The 16,960-nt window shown below is 35.3% G+C and overlaps 1 protein-coding gene across 1 annotated transcript in view; it reads right to left on the bottom strand.

Annotated features, from left to right (window-relative positions):
- The window catches only part of LOC121024772 (probable ubiquitin carboxyl-terminal hydrolase FAF-X), a 158,557-nt gene that overhangs the window by 103,291 nt on the left and 38,306 nt on the right, over positions 1–16,960 (bottom strand). Inside the window, exons 3-6 of the mRNA XM_040466999.1 lie at positions 11,005–11,150; positions 9,196–9,275; positions 6,932–7,044; positions 5,467–5,685 (exon numbers count right to left, since the gene is read on the bottom strand). Of these exons, the coding sequence (XP_040322933.1) occupies positions 5,467–5,685; positions 6,932–7,044; positions 9,196–9,275; positions 11,005–11,150 (558 nt within the window). The remainder of the gene's footprint in view (positions 1–5,466; positions 5,686–6,931; positions 7,045–9,195; positions 9,276–11,004; positions 11,151–16,960) is intronic.

The raw sequence follows: 16,960 nt of genomic DNA, 5'->3' as shown, positions 1-16,960 counted from the left end.
CAAACCAAAACCAAAAATAGAAAACAGATTAGAGACAGAAATGAGTTCTACATGTAAAAACAAAAAAAATTATTCAAGATACACAGGAAATGCTAAGTAATAGGAAACTATTATAAGAAGAATACACTGGTATACACCAAATGCTAAATTTGATACGGGAGCCTAAAATTTTAAAACCTCCAGTAAACAATTATTTAATTACTGAATAAAATCACTATAATATTTTCTGACCTTTACATTTCATTTAAAAGATTAAACTGGGGAGTGATTTAAACAAGATGTCAAATTAAGAAGCTCAAAAACCGTTTTATTGTGAAATAACTTTACTTCCAGCATCAAAAATTTAAGAGAACCAAACAAGCACTGAATCAAAAACAGTCACCAAGGCTCAGTCGGTTGAGCATCCGACTTCAGCTCAGGTCATGATCTCACAGTCTGTGAGTTCGAGCCCCGCACTGGGCTCTGTGCTGTCAGTTCAGAGCCTGGAGCCTGCTTCAGATTCTGTGTCTCCCTCTCTCTCTGCCCCTCCCCTGCTCATGCTCTGTCTCTCTCTCTCTCTCTGTCAAAAATAAATACACATTAAAAAAAACAAACAAAACAGTTTTACTATTTTCATTGAAACAGTTAGGCAATTCCATTGTGTTTTTACTTACCGATGCCTAACTTGCCGAGAGCAGCACATTTTAGAGACTTATCCTCAATTCCCTTACATGAACTGAAGATGACTAAATCTATACCATTATAATCTATTTCTGATGAAGATGACTAAATCTGTACCATTATAATCTATTTCTGAGCTGCCTGAGACACTAGTCTGTGTCACCAATTTTGCAGGTCAGAAAAACAAAAGTAGTTTGGAACTCAGGCTAGGGAAAAGCCATGGAAAGGAGCAGGCATAGTTCATGAAAATGGCAAAGAAGAAATAGGTTACAAGACTCCCAAGGCAAATTACTGACTGAGAAATACAATGGGAACTCCTAAAACTCCCACAAGCAAGGGTGAGATACTTTAGGGAATGAAGGCATTTAAAAGTGATTGTGTACAAAGAGGAACTAGAATGGGAAAAAGCAGGTGAAGACACATGCCCAGAAAAGGCTCATTAATGAAAGTCTTCCCTTCCAAGTAATCACTCTGCAAAGCCTAAGAGCACCAGGTGACTTTTTAAATAAAACTTCCAGAAACCAGCCAAGGAGAAGCAGACACTGAACTTACTTGATAAAACCTTAAAATTGCCTAAATGTGCTTAACATGTTATAGAAGACACACAAAAATAAAAGAAACAAGGAATATGTATATGAACAAAATGAGAATACCAAAAAGAGACAGAAATTATAAAAAGGAATCAAAAGGGATATTATGGAGATGAAAATATAAAACCTTAAAATTCATTAAACTGTTCAACAACAGACTCAAACAGGCAGAATAAAGTAACAACTTGAAGACAGATCAAGTCTAAGGAATAAAAGAACAAAAAACAAACGAAAACCAAACCAAACCACACTAAAAAAAGCAGTGAACAGTGCCTAGGGCGTTTAACATCATCAACTGTGAAAAGTGACACTACGGGAATCACAAAAGAGCAGAAAGCTTATGAAGAAATTATGGCCCAAACTTCCCAAATCCAAATATATAAGCTCCATACACTGTAAAGAGGATAAACCCAAACAGACTCACACCAAGACAGATTATAATCAAACTAAAATCAAATACATGGAAAGAATCTTACAAAGAACAATAAAGCAATGATTCTTCACACCCAGAAGATCCTCAGTAATGTAATCAGTTGATTACTCAGAAGAAACACACAGGCTAGATGAATATTATTTATATTGTTAAAAGAAAAACTGTCAAGTGAGAACTCTATTTGGTAAAACATTTCTTCAAAAATGCGGAAGAAATCAAGACATTCTCAGAGAAAAGCTGAGAAAGTCTATTACCATTAGACCTGCTCTAACAGAAATGCTAAATAGAATATGAAGTTGAAAGGATGCTTGACAGTGACTCAATGTTCAAGGTAACATATAAAAAGCATGTAAAAAGTAAATAAATGGACCAACTTAACCAGTTTCATTCTGATTTTGGCACATAACTTCATTTTTTTAATCCCTTGCAAAATTTTTAAAAGGAAAAATATGAATAAAAATTATAAAGATATAAACCCACGAAGAAGTAATTTATGACATCAGTGAAGTGGTGGAGCTATAAAGGAATAAAGCTATAAAGGAATAGTTTCTGTATGCAACTAACTTAAGTTGGTATCAGATTAGACCAAACTCTTTTAACCCTAGAATGTTACACTTAACCCCTACTGTAACTAGAGTGAACACTTATACCCAAAACAGAATGAGAAAGGAATGAAAAAATCAACCTAATAAATGAAAGTCAGTAAGGAAGAAACTGATAACACCAAAAATTATAAGATATATCAAAAACTATAAGATATATGAAAAACAGGTAACAAAATGGTACTAACACATCCTTCCTTATCAATGTAACAACACTGAATGTAAAAAGACAGACTTTTTAGTTAAGCCTCCAACTTCAGCTCAGGTCATGATATTGTGGTCTGTGAGTTTGAGCCCTGTGTCCAGCTCTGTCTTAACACCTCAGAACCTGGAGCCTGCTTCGGATTCTGTGTCTCCCTCTCTCAAAAATAACTAAACATTATAAAAAAATTTAAAAAGACAGACCTTCCAATCTGGGCATATAGATCAGCAGAATGGATGGGAAACCAGAATCCAATGACACACTGTCTTCTAACAGAGTTACTTTAGATCTGAGGATATGTATAGCTTAAAAGGAGAAAGATGGAAAAATATATTTGATGCAAATAGTAACCCAAAGAGAAAAGTCTACAAACTCAACTGTACAAAACTTGATAAAAGAGTCAATTAACCAGGAAGATAGAACTTCAGGGTTCATAAATATATGAAACAACTACTGACATTGGAGACAACGTTCTACAGCACTACCTGGAGATTTCAATACAGCATTTTCAGTAACAGAACAACTAAAGAGAAGAAAATAAGCAAAAAACAGTCTTACATGACAATACAAAACCAAACCTTTCAGACATACAGAACATTGTAAACAAGAGCAGAATACATATTCTTTATAAGAATACATTCTGCAGAAGCAAGTCTTTAAATAACAGTAAAATCATACAAAACATCTTTTAAGAACACAATGGAATGGAATTAGAAATCAGTAATAGAAGGCTATCAGGAAAACCCACAAAATATGCAGAAAAAACCCAAAGTACTCTTTATCTAACTGATCAAAAATGAATCCATGCCCAAAGGAAAATTTATACGTTCAAACCTGTTTTTAAAAAACAGCTTTGAAGGCAACAATGTAACTTTACATTTTAAAAGGAACTAGATGGGCGCCTGTGTGGCTCAGTGCATAGAGGGCCCTTGATTTTGGCTCAGGTCATGATCCCAGGATCATGGGATCAAGCCTTGTGTTGGGCTTTGCATTAAGCATGTGGCCTGCTTCAGATTCTCTCCATCTCTCTCTCTATCCTGCTGTAGTCCTCTCCCCTATTTTGCGCGCGCGCACACACACACATATACAATCAAAAACAAAAACAAAACCTGAAAAAGAAAAAAGTAAAAGAGAAATAGAGGTGAAAAAAAAATCAACCAAAATTGTTTTCTGAAAAAAGAAACAAAAAAGCTGATAAGCTTTTGGACAGGTTAACTAAGTTGAAAAAAAAAAACACTCAATCAAAATCAGAAACAAGAGAGAACTGACTATAGAGTTAACAAAGAATAAAAGAAATTAGCACTATGATTAACTGTATTGAAAGTACTATACATGTCAATAAAAGGTGGCATAGATAAAATGGACAAATTTCTAGAACACACACCATTTATCACAGCTGATCAGGAGAAATAATTTGAACAGGCCTATAATTAGGGAAGAGACTGAATGAGGAATCAACCACCTTCCAACAAAGAAAATGAGGGACCAAACAGTGTCATTGAAAAAATCTAACAAGCATTAAAGAGTTATCACCAATCTCCTGAAGTTTTTCCAAAAAAACTGAAGAGGAAGGAATATACTCAAACTCATTTTAAGAGAGCAGGATTACTGTGATATCAGAGCCCGACAAAGATATTATTTAGAGATGAATCCTGCAAATACGGATATAAAACCACTCAATAATACTAGCAACATGAATAAGTGGGATGTTCTTTCTTAGAATGCAAGGATGTCTTAATATACAAAATTAATGTAACGCATATTAGCATAATGAAAGAAGAAACTCACATGATCTGAATTCATAAAAGAAAAGGACTAGGCAAATTCAACAATCTGTAACAATAAAAACACCAAAAAAACAAAAGAAAATTACCTTAAAATAAGAAAGGCTACATATGGAAAACCCATATCGAATATCAAACTAAATGATAAAATGAAAGCATTTCCTCCAAGACTAGGAACAAACAAGGATGCTTGCCTTGACCAAACCTGTTCAGCCAGGTACTAAAGTCCCAGCCATGAAAATCAGGCTAGAAACAGAAATGAGCAGCATTAAAACGGAAAAATCATCTGTGTATCTACATATCTCACATTTCTTTACAGGGATTTTGTGTTGTTCTTTTATTTTTTATTTGTGTATGTGCACTAATACCCAATAAAGCTAAGTTTGTTTTCTGCTTCTAGTGCTATGTTCTTTCAACATGTTCAAATATTAATCTAAATGAATATAATAAGTTGTCTCTGAGAAAAAGCCATTAAAATGACATGTAAGTTACTGACACATGAGAATGAACATATACAAAACAGAGCTTCTCTCTATACAGCCAGGTCTAATACAGTGCTTTTGGCTGATTTCTCAGCTCTGTTGATGCATCATTAGTTTTTAAATTTTTCTGCTGTGCTTCCCTGAAATTTGTTATAATTTGGGCAGACTGTATCTTTTCTGTAAAATGAATACAAACTGAAAAATTATTTACTGGACTCAAAACTCAGATGCTAATCAATACTAAGATTCTCTCATAAGAAATCAAATGTATTTTAAGAAATGACTAACAGCATGTTACAAAAAAAATTAAAATTCAAAAATCTGTTTATATCGCCTATACATAAATATATGCTATTAAATATACATCTAAGTGCAAAGTACAGTTCACGCCCTTGGCTTATAGCAGTTATATTCTCTAAAGTCATTTGAACATTGCAGGAGCAAATACTGTATCCTGCTACTAGGGGAGATACAGAAAAAGCTTCCAATATGAACATATTCATCAACTGATCAATACATAACTTGTTCAGGCATGAATTATTGTGATGCTGGCCCCTGGCTCAATGAATCAACTATACATATTAAATAACGTGCTTTTTAAGAAAAACCCATACAAAACAAAGTTATACACTGATCATTATGTTAAAGTAAGGTTCATGTCACAAGTTTTGTAACAAACACAAAAAAAGATTTACTATTGAAAACCAACACACTTTTGGTGATCGAGGATCTGAGGAACGAGCAAACAGTTCATCTTCAGGCAACTGGGCATTTGTAGAAACTGATTCACACGGACGTGTACCATTGTAGATATGGAATTTGCAATGAGGATTTAAGGCCATGGCAAGAAGATCTAGAAGTGGAAACCAGTCCTGGGACAACTTGGTCACACAAAGCTCCACTAGACGATGAGTATTGTTAATAATACACCTCTGTCATATGAAAGGAGACAAGGACAAGAGAAGTTCATTTAAAAGAGATTTGTAATTTCTAGCACAGAAACATCTAATCTTGTTATTAATGCTCACTTTCTCCATTTTCTATATTGGTCATCTGAATTCTGTGTAACTTCACTAATACTGTGATCGAGCGGACAATAAAAATAAATCAGTAATTATTTACTTCATATTTGTAATGCATCTAATTTCAACAGCTATGTGAGAAAAGTTACAGATGAAGTAGGCACCATACGTTGTCCACTTCTACTCTGTGTGCACAAAGGAGCCATGCAAATTACCATTTTCTTTCTTTGGAATTTGTACTCTAGAGGCAGTAATTCTACACCCTAAACGTTCAAAGTTATGTCAGTATCTAAGATTAGGAGATCTGTCATCTAAATATCAATTCAAAAATCAGGTATGTTATATTTTCCAAGCTGAAGTCCACAGACCATGTTTGTTTCATAACTCTTGATTGATTAATTCTGTGTTATACACAAGAACCAGGTTACAGAGTTCAATGAATCAAGTCAGGTGCATATTATTTCACTTTCAAAATCTCTGGAACACAAAGGTATCTAAGAATCAATGGTAGCTTGCATTATTTTGCATTTGCTTGCACTGTCCTAGACTAAAGGTATTTACTGAGTATTCAAGTTTTCTGCAGTCACTCACTTAGAGACACTTCCAATTTGAGAACTGTTTAGATTTTGTTGGGACTTTTTTAATTACTAAAAAACTGTAGTCTGAATTCATACCAAAACCTTGTGAGAATACTGGCTTGTGGTTTAAATTTCCAGGTAAGATTTTCTTTTCTCACTCTACCAAAGTTAAAGCTTGTAAGGTTTCTTGCATGTCAATGAATTTATCAGCTGTATCTCTCCTAAAATTATATCTGATACAGTGCTATCTATACTGGGAATCTTTTATTTGTCATCTTGGGTGTTTTTCTTTCTTAAAAGTATATAGAACAGTCAACTCTTACAATCAATACCATGACACATTCGATGAAATGTAGGACCTGCATATGGTTATAGGTACTTGGGATTCCAGAAGAGCTTAAACCAAGATTTCATAACTCAAATCTCAAATTCATTCTAAAAGATAAGACTGTTCTTAAAGACCTTCAATTCTGTCAAATACATCAGCAGACTTGATATACTATTCACAGGACTGTTTTCCAGAGATAAATCTATAGGCATCACCATATAAATATGAGTCTCCAAAACCTAAGACTCACATGAATTTCAAATTTCCAGCCACTCACTGCCTCATCCATAAGAATTTTAGTGAAAGATACTGTTAGACCATCTCGAAAAAAACGTTGGCATGCTTCACTTTTAACATCAAGACCTAAGAACACATAAAAAAAAATTGAATTTAACATAAAGAAAAAAACATTTCTCTAGCCAATTAGACCATTAAAGATAAACTGTTAGAAGTATTGATAGTTTCTCTCACAAACAGTACTGCAGCTTTTGAAATAAGACATGACTTGTCTCTGCAAGAGGGTAAAAGGTAACTTTTTTACAATGAAAAAGAAAAAAGGTTCAGAAAAATGAAATGCTATATTCAATTCTAAAAATACCAAGTTGTATAAATGCTGTGTATGTGAAATCAAGTCATGTGATGATTAACTGAAAATGCTTCAAGACATGAAACTACATTTTAAACAAAAAAGTTACTGGGGAAATAGAGAATGAAAGCATTTCACATGGTTTTACTCACCAAAACTACAGTTCAAAACTTAAAAAAAAAAGGTAACCATTTAAAAATTTCATTTGGCTCTAAATTATCTGTTTAATACCAAATTTAACACATGAATCCTGTATCTTCATAATTAATTAGTCCTTTCATCACTTACAGGCATCTAGGCATGTGTACTTCCTTTATTTCTTATGATTTAAAAAGTACCTTCAGTGCCAAAAAGAGAATGTGTAATACTTCATAAGAACTCAAACATTAAATCTGCACAGTTTGGTTTGGTTTAGATCATTTACACACTGGTAGATCATTTATACCTGGGACTTCCCTTAAAAAAAACTTAAATTTTTGTTGCAAAAATAGGATCCCACAGAAAATGAATGGGGAGAGAAAAGCCTCTGCAACTGAATGCCAATGCTTTATTTAAACAAAGTAGCATTTCAATTTTTATTCATTCTATACCTTTAGATTGATAACATGCCCAGTTCATAAATCCTTCAATTAATGAACAAATGCACAAAACAAAAGAAACTTGAGTGTTGGTAAAATACTTTTATAGTTTGTAAAATTAAAAATGAAACATTCTTGGGGCGCCTGGGTGGCTGTCAATTAAGCAACCGACTTTGGTTCAGATCAGGATCTCATGGTTTGTGAGTTCGAGCCCCGCAATAGGCTCTGTGCTGACAGCTCAGGACACTATGCTGGCAGTTCAGAGCCTGCAGCCTGCTTTAGATTCTGTGTCTCCCTCTCTCTCTGCTCCTTCCTGCTCATACTCTCTCTCTCAAAAATAAATAAACATTTTTTTTTTTTTCAAACGTGATGGACTCCAATATGATACTTTTAGTTTTAGGTAATAGTGAAAAATACCAGATTATTTACTGGTTTCTTTAAAAAAAAAAAAATTAATGGGGCGCCTGGGTGGCACAGTCGGTTAAGCATCCGACTTCAGCCAAGTCACGATCTCGCGGTCCGTGAGTTCGAGCCCTACGTCAGGCTCTGGGCTGATGGCTCGGAACCTGGAGCCTGTTTCCGATTCTGTGTCTCCCTCTCTCTCTGCCCTTCCCCTGTTCATGCTCTGTCTCTCTCTGTCCCAAAAATAAAAATAAAAAATGTTGAAAAAAAAAATTAAAAAAAAAAATTAGTAAAAGACCTCATTTCTCAAGATACTTTTTCCAAAAAATTTAGTTTTTAAAAAGTCAAAATACAATATTGAGTTTTCACAACAAAATATTAATGAAATAGTAATTTTCATAAAAATATAAGATTAGTGTATCTTTTAGTTCACTGGCTGTTCAGTAAGTCACTCAAATAGTAAATTTAAATATGTTTTACTGAAATTACTTGCAAATTAACATTATTTCCCAATTATAAATGCCTTACATGCAAAAAAAGTCAATAGATAAATCTGAAATCTAAGGTCATTTAGTTTTTTTTAAATTGTGAAACACTCTTTGATGTATACTACTTCACACATCAGATTTTTGAAAAATTATTAGTCTAGAAAATATTTTAATGTTTAATTAACAGGGCCTTTAAAAATATACAAGCAGATCCTGCACCTAGAAATGTTTATACATAAAATTCTGCATAAAATTTTAAAGAATTCAGAGGTCTTTAAAGACTGTCAAAGATACACAAAATCTTTGTTCTAAGCATACATATAAGCCCTAACAGAAAGTTTAGGAAGACAGTGTGGTCTAAGAATATATAGCAACTTTTTATAAAAGAGAAAAAAGTCTCAAGAACAATATGCAAGTATCAATAATGCATTATGGAAAACATAGTAATCTATGTACTCACCTTTTTTACTAAGATCAATAGCAGCTTCTAAAAGCACTTCTAATTCACCTTTTGGCAAAACTGGAACCACCCATCGAGGCCTAAAAATTATTATGCAGTTTTAAAATGCCGTATTAGTTGGCCACAAATGAAATACCAAAGATAACTTACCTACAAAATTAATTTTACTATGAAAAAGTGAAAAATCTGACTACATTAAACACTCACCACAAACTGAAAGAAGAGATTGGCAAATTACCTGCTTTGTGAACCGAGATATGTACATACACAATTTTTAAAAGCACTGCATAACTAGAGATATAGCGATGAAGGAGAATTCAATAAGTAACTTTCACAGCCCCCTAAAACTGAAATTAATCAATTATCAAGTAAATGTATACTCATTGTTAAAAGTCAGTAGCAAACTGTTCTTTTGAGGTTTAGATACATTAAGAGAAGACAACACAACATCCCTTTTCTGTTCTTCACAAAGACAAAATAAATGTGGAGACAAATGGCTGATTTCTACTTCAATTCATCTCAACATGACATTTACCAACTTTTCCTGAAAACTGTATGACTTACAGAGCCTCTGAGCCTGTGTACCATTACTAAGTACAGTCCTGTATCAAAAGCAATATAGATGCCACCATACTCAGGATAGGATTTTTCCTCAGTTACCTAGGAATACATTACACTGACTAACTCTCTAATTCCTAGAAAGAACTGTATTCTGTCTGTCCCTAAGTCCTTTTCAGAAGGACAACAAAATCCCTGAATACCCTGTTTTACTAAAAAGATAGCCTATTACAAAAAATGTAATAGATACTTTTGTTATAGGTTATGCAAAAGCGATTTTTAAAAATTTCCCTTAACTTAAGATTTAATGTAACTCAGTCCTCCGGTCCTAATTAGAAGTACACTCTAATAAAAATCAACAACCACCAGACAAAATCTTTTACAATAATTTCTCTGAATAGAAAATGGACATAGAAAGAAGGTCATCTAGCAAGTCTAGTAGTCAAAATACCAAGGAGACATAACCTTTATAAATACTCAAAAGGAAATTCCCACCTACGGTTCTAGGCTAGAAATACATCCATTAAGATCACAAAGCATTATTAATTTAAAATCTTTTTTCATATCATCTTTTAATTTTTAAAAATTCACATAAATGCCTGCATTAGCAATGAATTACAAACTATCTGGCAATGTCTAAAGCGTTAATGTTATTAGGGAAAGGGCAAAATTTCTTTTTGTGACACTGCAATCCAGTCTTTTTTTCATTCTTTAGCAGTGGCAATGCTTAAAAATCTGGTTACGGGCACCTGGTGGCTTAGTTGTTAAGAACTGGACTTCAGCTGAGGTCATGATCTCACAGTTCATGAGTATGAGTCCCACAATGGTAGAGCTGGAGCCCTGCTTCAGGTAAAAAACAACAACAAAAACAAGCAAACAAAAAACATAACCCCCCGCCCCCGCCCCGGGCGAGCCCCACTCCTCTCTCTCCCTCTGCCCCTTGTGGGATTCTCTCCCTCTTTCTGCTCCTCACTCACTTGCTCTCTCAAAAAAAAAAAAAAAAATTTGGTTAACAAGGGGTGCCTGGGTAACTCAGTTGGTTAAGCGTCTCTATCTTGATTTCAACTCAGGTCATGATCTCACAGTCCACGGGTCTGAGCCCCACAATGGCCTCTCTGCTGACAGCATGGAGCCTTGCTTGGGATTCTCTCTTTCTCCCTTTCTCTCTGCCTTCCCCCATGGTATGAGCTCTTGCTTGCTGTCTCTCAAAATAAACTTAAAACAACAAATAAACAAAAAAAACCAACTCACCTGTTGATCATGTCATCCAACTTTGCGAGGTCAGTATGTGGAAATGCAGGTTCTTCATCTTCATGCTGTGGTGGAGCATCTCCCTGACCTTGTTCATCTGGAGGAGATGCCGGAGAATTCTCATTGGAGGAATTGGCCGATGAGGTCTGAAAAATTAAATACGCCAGACTTAAATTTCTATGACATTTGTATAACATTTAGCAATTCAGTACCAAGTAAAAATGTTACATACTTAAAATTTTTCCATATATATCTATAAATATTTAATACAACTGTGATCACACTGCTTATTTTTTTATAAACTGGTATTTTGCACACTTACTGTATTTAAAAGATTAAGAATTTTTGAAAAATTGAGCATATAGCATTGTATGGATTGAGCAGACTAAAATTAGAGAACATTAGTTTTTGTAATGTTTACTGCTAATGAAACAGCTGTAATGAGTATTTTTTTTAAGTTTACTTTTTTATTTTTCAGAGAGATCAAGACGATGTGAGGGTCGGGGACGGGGGAGAGGGAGAAAGAATCCCAAGCAGGCCCCATATTCAGGGCTCAAATCAACAAACTATAAGGTTATGACCTGACTTGAAATCAAAAGTCAAGACACCCAACCAACTAAGCCACCCAGGAGCCAAACTTTCTTAATTATATATCCTTGTGGAAATATCAGTATAACTTCTGGGGTGACTCCACAGAAGTTATGCTTGTTTTCTTCTTCTCTTAGAACAATCTTTCTGGGAAAACCTAAGTGTCATGACTTGAAGACACTTAAGCAGCCCTTTGCAGAGGTCTATGTGGTGAGAAACTGAGGCATCCAATGAAAAGCCATGTGAGGGAGCCACTCTGGTCAAGCCTTCAGATGACTGTAATCCCAGCTGAGATGCTGACTACAACCACACAAAAAAAGTCAGAACCATGAGTTAAGCCATTCCCAAATTCTTAAGGCACATACACCATAAAAGACAAATATCCCAAATATTTCAGCATTTATATTAAAAGGACTAAAAATACAACTGAAAATCAAGACAAAAACACAAAACATAGCTACAAGCTACATAAAATATAGACGCTTAAACATAAGGACATAAAGGAGAAGAAAGTAAAAGGACAGGAGGAGACTTCTGGTTTCTGGTTCAGCATATAAACAGCTTTGAAGTTGTTACTCTTTCCTAACAAGTAAAAAACTGAATAAACTGAAGTAACAACTCTTCACAGATCTGATGGAGAATGAAGGTCATAAGGAAACCGCTGCCTATAAAACCAGAAGAGTGTCTCAGGGACAAAGAGAGTAAAAAAATAACCAGCAGAAAATCATGACCAAAATCTCCATGGTAATAAGGATTGGGAGAGGAAAACTTACATTGCACTTGATTAATTGCTTGGAAACAAAGAGTGGAAAGTCTGAGTTTAAAACTACAGAGGGTCTAGACTGAAGAGAACACTCAAAGTTTTGTGATTTTACCTGCAGAAATCCTATCAAATTGTCACAGTGAGGTTCACAGAGAATTCCATTTCCAGGAGAAGATGCAATGTAGCCATTCTGAACTATGGTACAACATTCAGCTCTTCTTTAAAAAACAACAACCCCCCCCCCCCCCATACCCTTGGGGTGCCTGGGTGGCTCAGTAGGTTAAGCATCTGACTTCAGCTCAGGTCATGATCTCACCATCTGTGAGTTCGAGCCCCGCACCCGGCTCTGTGCTGACAGCTCAGAGCCTGGAACCTGCTTCAGATTCTGTCTCCCTCTCTCTCTTGGCCTCTCCTCTGCTGACCCTCTGTCTCTCTCTTTCTCTCTGTCTCTGTCTCTCTCTAAAAAATAAACACTGGGTCGGCTGGATGGCTCAGTCGGTTAAGCATCTGACTTCAGCCCAGGTCATGATCTCACAGCTTGAGTTCGAGCCCCGCGTCAGGCTCTGTGCTGACAGCTTGGAGCCTGGAGCCTCTTCAGATTCTGTCTCCCTCTCTCTCTGCCCCTCCCCTGCTCATGCTCATGCTCATGCTCGGCCTCTCTCTCTCTCAAAAATAAATAAAAACATTAAAAAATTTTTTTAATTAAAAAAAAAAAAAGCATACCCTCAAGAGAGGCTACTTTACGAGGTTCTAACCTTCTAGATTTTTATCAGAACCTAACCAACCTAGAAGGGAAATACCAAACTCCAGCCTGCTACAGACTTCCATGTGGACAGCTTCCATGTAGGGAAAGGGAAACAAAACAAACAAAAAACCCGCAACATTTAGTGTTGAGAAAAAACAACCATCAGTCTAGAATTCCCTATACTTGAATATTATACTTCAAAGTGAAGAAGAAATTTCTCAGATAAAAACTGGGGGAATTTATTGCCTATCTTGCAAGAAATGTCAAGATCTTCCAAGAGAAGCAAAACAGTCAGAAATTTGAGTATGTGTAAAGAAAAGTATTACAGCCAGGAGTAAGAGAAGATAAAACAAGGACCTTTATTCTTAATATATATATATTAATGTATATAACATATTAATATAATAAATATATGTATTATGTAAATATACAATACATTTATATAAATATAATTATATATACATATAAACATATATATACACACAGATAAACATATATACATATATATACACATATAAACATATATATATATATATATATTTGTTTTAAGAGAGAGAGAGACAGATGGGGGAGAATCCTAAGTACGCTCCATGCTTAGCATACATATAAGTACACACATATATATATAACATATATGTGTGTGTATGTGTGTATATATATATATATATATATATATATTTTTTTTTTTTTTTAAAGAGAGAGAGAGAGAGAGAGAGAGAGAGAGAGATGGGGGAGGGAGAATCCTAAGTATGCTCCATGCTTAGCATGAAGCCCACTGTAGGCTTGGACTATGGGATCATGACCTGAGCTTGAAATCAAAAGTCGAAGCTTGAAGCTCTGAAGCTCCTGCTCAACTGATTGAACCCCTGAGGTGCATCCTTCATATTCTTAATAGAATTAATATGCAACAATCTGTCCAAAAGCAACAATGTGTTCAATAAATGGGTAGGATAAAGGAGGAGAATGATACAAAGCAGCAGTGGGAGGAGTTAAACATAAATTGTGGTAAGGAATATGAATTTCCCATGAAGTTGTATAGGTTATTTGTAAGTGGATAGAATGTATTGCAAACTCTAAGGCAACCACTATAAAAGGACAAAAAAAAAAAAGGTAGGGGGCAAATACATGGCTCAGTCAGTTGAGCAACTGACATCAGTTCAGGTAATGATATCATGGTTCCTGAGTTCAAGCCCATGGGGGTAGGGGGAGGAGGGGTTCAGCTCAGAGTCTGGAGCCTGGAGCCGTTTGAGATTGTGTGTCTCCCTCTTTCTCTCTGTCCCTACCCCCCTCTCAAAAATAAATAAAAACATTAAAAATATATATTTAAAAAAGTATCATTTGTAAGATGTTACAAAAGCAGAGAAAAGAATTCTATAAAATGCTCACTCAAAACCACAAAAAGTAGAATCAAAGTTGAAGGCAAAAGAAGGAACCAAGGACAAGGGCAATAAAATTATCACTATTTTCAATATGCATACATCTTATAGGTTCAAACTTTTATTTCACTATAATTGATAACACTACTATTCTCATTTTTAAAAAGAAAAATGGTCAAGTCCACAATCCCAAATAGACTTTAACACACCTCTCAAATACTAATAAAACAAGTAAATTAAATGACAAATGAATTCTATAATGAAATATATCGGCTTTTTCTAAGTTCCCTTATGTTCCAAATTACTATATGCTGGGCAACATATCAAGCCTCAATAAATTCCCAAACAGTGACATCACTGAGAACATACTGTCTATCCATAAAGGAATTAACCTATATGCCAGTGACCAAATTGGAGAAAACCTCCAACTGCTTGAATATGACACACTACATTTCTAAATATATTCTTCTTAAAAAATGTTTATTTTGAGAGAGAGAGCACATGCACAAGTGGGGGAGGGACATACAGAGAGGAAGAAAAGAGATTCCCCAGTAGGCTGTATGCTGTTCAGTGCACAGGGCTTGAACCCATGAACTGTGAGATCATGACCTGAGCTAAAATCAAGAGTCAGATGCTTGAAGACTGAACTGTCCAGGCCCTCCTAAAAATATTCTTATGTAAAATATCACCACACAAATTTTAAAATATGTTAGCAGAAGGGTGCTAACTCAGTCAGTTGGGTGTCCAACTTAGGCTCAGGTCACGATCTCAAGGTCCATGAATTCAAGCCCTGCTTCAGACTCTGTGCTGACAGCTTAGAGCCTGGAGCCTGCTTCTGTTTCTGTGTTTCTCTCTTCCTTGGCCCTCCCCTGCTCATGCTAGGTCTCTCTCTGTCTCTCAAAAATAACTAAACATTAAAAAAAAATATGTTAGCAGAATGATGATACAAATGCATTAAAAGCTGTGGTATATGATTTGATAGTCTAAAATGCACGTTTTAGAATACATCGAAACTAAAAGAAAAGTACTAAACAACTGTCTAAATTTCCACACAGAGAAACCAGAAAACACACAGCAATGGAACCCAACGGAAGCAAAAGGAAAGAACTAATGAAGATTAAATAATAAAATTCCTAATGTAAAAAGAAACCCCATATTCCAAGCCAATACTTGCAAAACTTTGCAAAGTTGAATGAAACTAACCCCCTAGAAAAACTGAGGAAGGAAAGGAAATGCATATTACCACTTAAAAGAAGAATTAATGTTACATTAAGTCTTTAACAACAATTTTCTATTAATCAAATGGAAATACATTTCCGTTAACACAAATTCTTTCACAGAAAAGAAAAATTAATTACATCCATTATAGGCCAGCGTTAAACTAGGTTGCTCTGTCAGTTGGGTGTCAACTGTTGATTCTGCCTCAGGTCATAATCCCAGGGGTTGTGGGACTGAGCCCCATGCTGGGCTCCATGCTCTGTGTGGAGCCTAAGATTCTCCCTCTCTCTCTTTGTTCCTCTCCCCTACTTACGTGCTCCCTCTCTTAAATGAAAAAACTAACTAAATAAAAATAAAATAAAATCTGAGTTGAGCCCTGTACACTCATTATTTTACTTATCCACACTTTAAATATACAGACACTGGTAGTTCACAGATCTCTAATTTATATGTCCTCAGGGCCAGCAAGGTTATAAAAATGTAAGTAGGCCTTTGAGTTGTGAGGTTTTGTAGTGCAACTCTGACTTCTATTACTGGGGATAGGAGGACATAAAGAGACATGGCTTGTGGTAAGTATCTGAATGATTAAGTAACTAATGGCAACTGGCTTCAAGTGACAAAGCAGATTCCCATCTGAAATGGGTGGCTGACATTCAATGACAGCTAATTGTTGTAAAGTGTGAGTGTGGGTCTAATGTGAAAAATCTGGAGAAGCCAAAAATCCAGATATTTATGTGAGATATTCTGATTTTTGAGTTGTTGGCAACCAATTAAAAAAACATTTTAAACACGGTCAGCCAAAAAAAAAAAAAAAAAAAGGCTTGGGGGTAAGCTGTGGACCCTGTGCTGCCATACATTCCTCCAGGACAGTCACTGATGGGGTCATGGCTGCTGTGCCACTCAGGAATGCCAGGAGGTGCTGAAGATGTGCAGAGTTTGGGGAAGGTGACTTGAAGGTGCAGGCTGGACAGTGTCCTCAGGTCTCTGACAGATACAGGCTATGGGTGGTTTGTACATGCTATAATAAACATAGTTCACAATTTTAAAAAATAATTACTTCCTTAACTAACTAAAGATACAGAAAGTAAGGCATAGGTATTTTGCTTAGCCACAGCTATAAGGTTAGTATGGCACAAAGATGGGATTCCAAAATAAAGAGCTGACTTGAGTCTATGCTTCTAACAGTTACAAAACAACTAATTTAATGATTTTGTCATTACAGACTTGTATTAAAAAATGGAAGGGACCTTACCTTCTTAACCATTT

The sequence above is a fragment of the Herpailurus yagouaroundi genome, unplaced genomic scaffold, assembly GCF_014898765.1.
Source record: "Herpailurus yagouaroundi ecotype Mexico unplaced genomic scaffold, PumYag 67120, whole genome shotgun sequence".
Taxonomy (NCBI): Eukaryota; Metazoa; Chordata; class Mammalia; order Carnivora; family Felidae; genus Herpailurus; species Herpailurus yagouaroundi.
The sequence above is the reverse complement of the archived record's forward strand: the minus strand, read 5'-3'. Positions and strand labels throughout refer to the sequence as shown.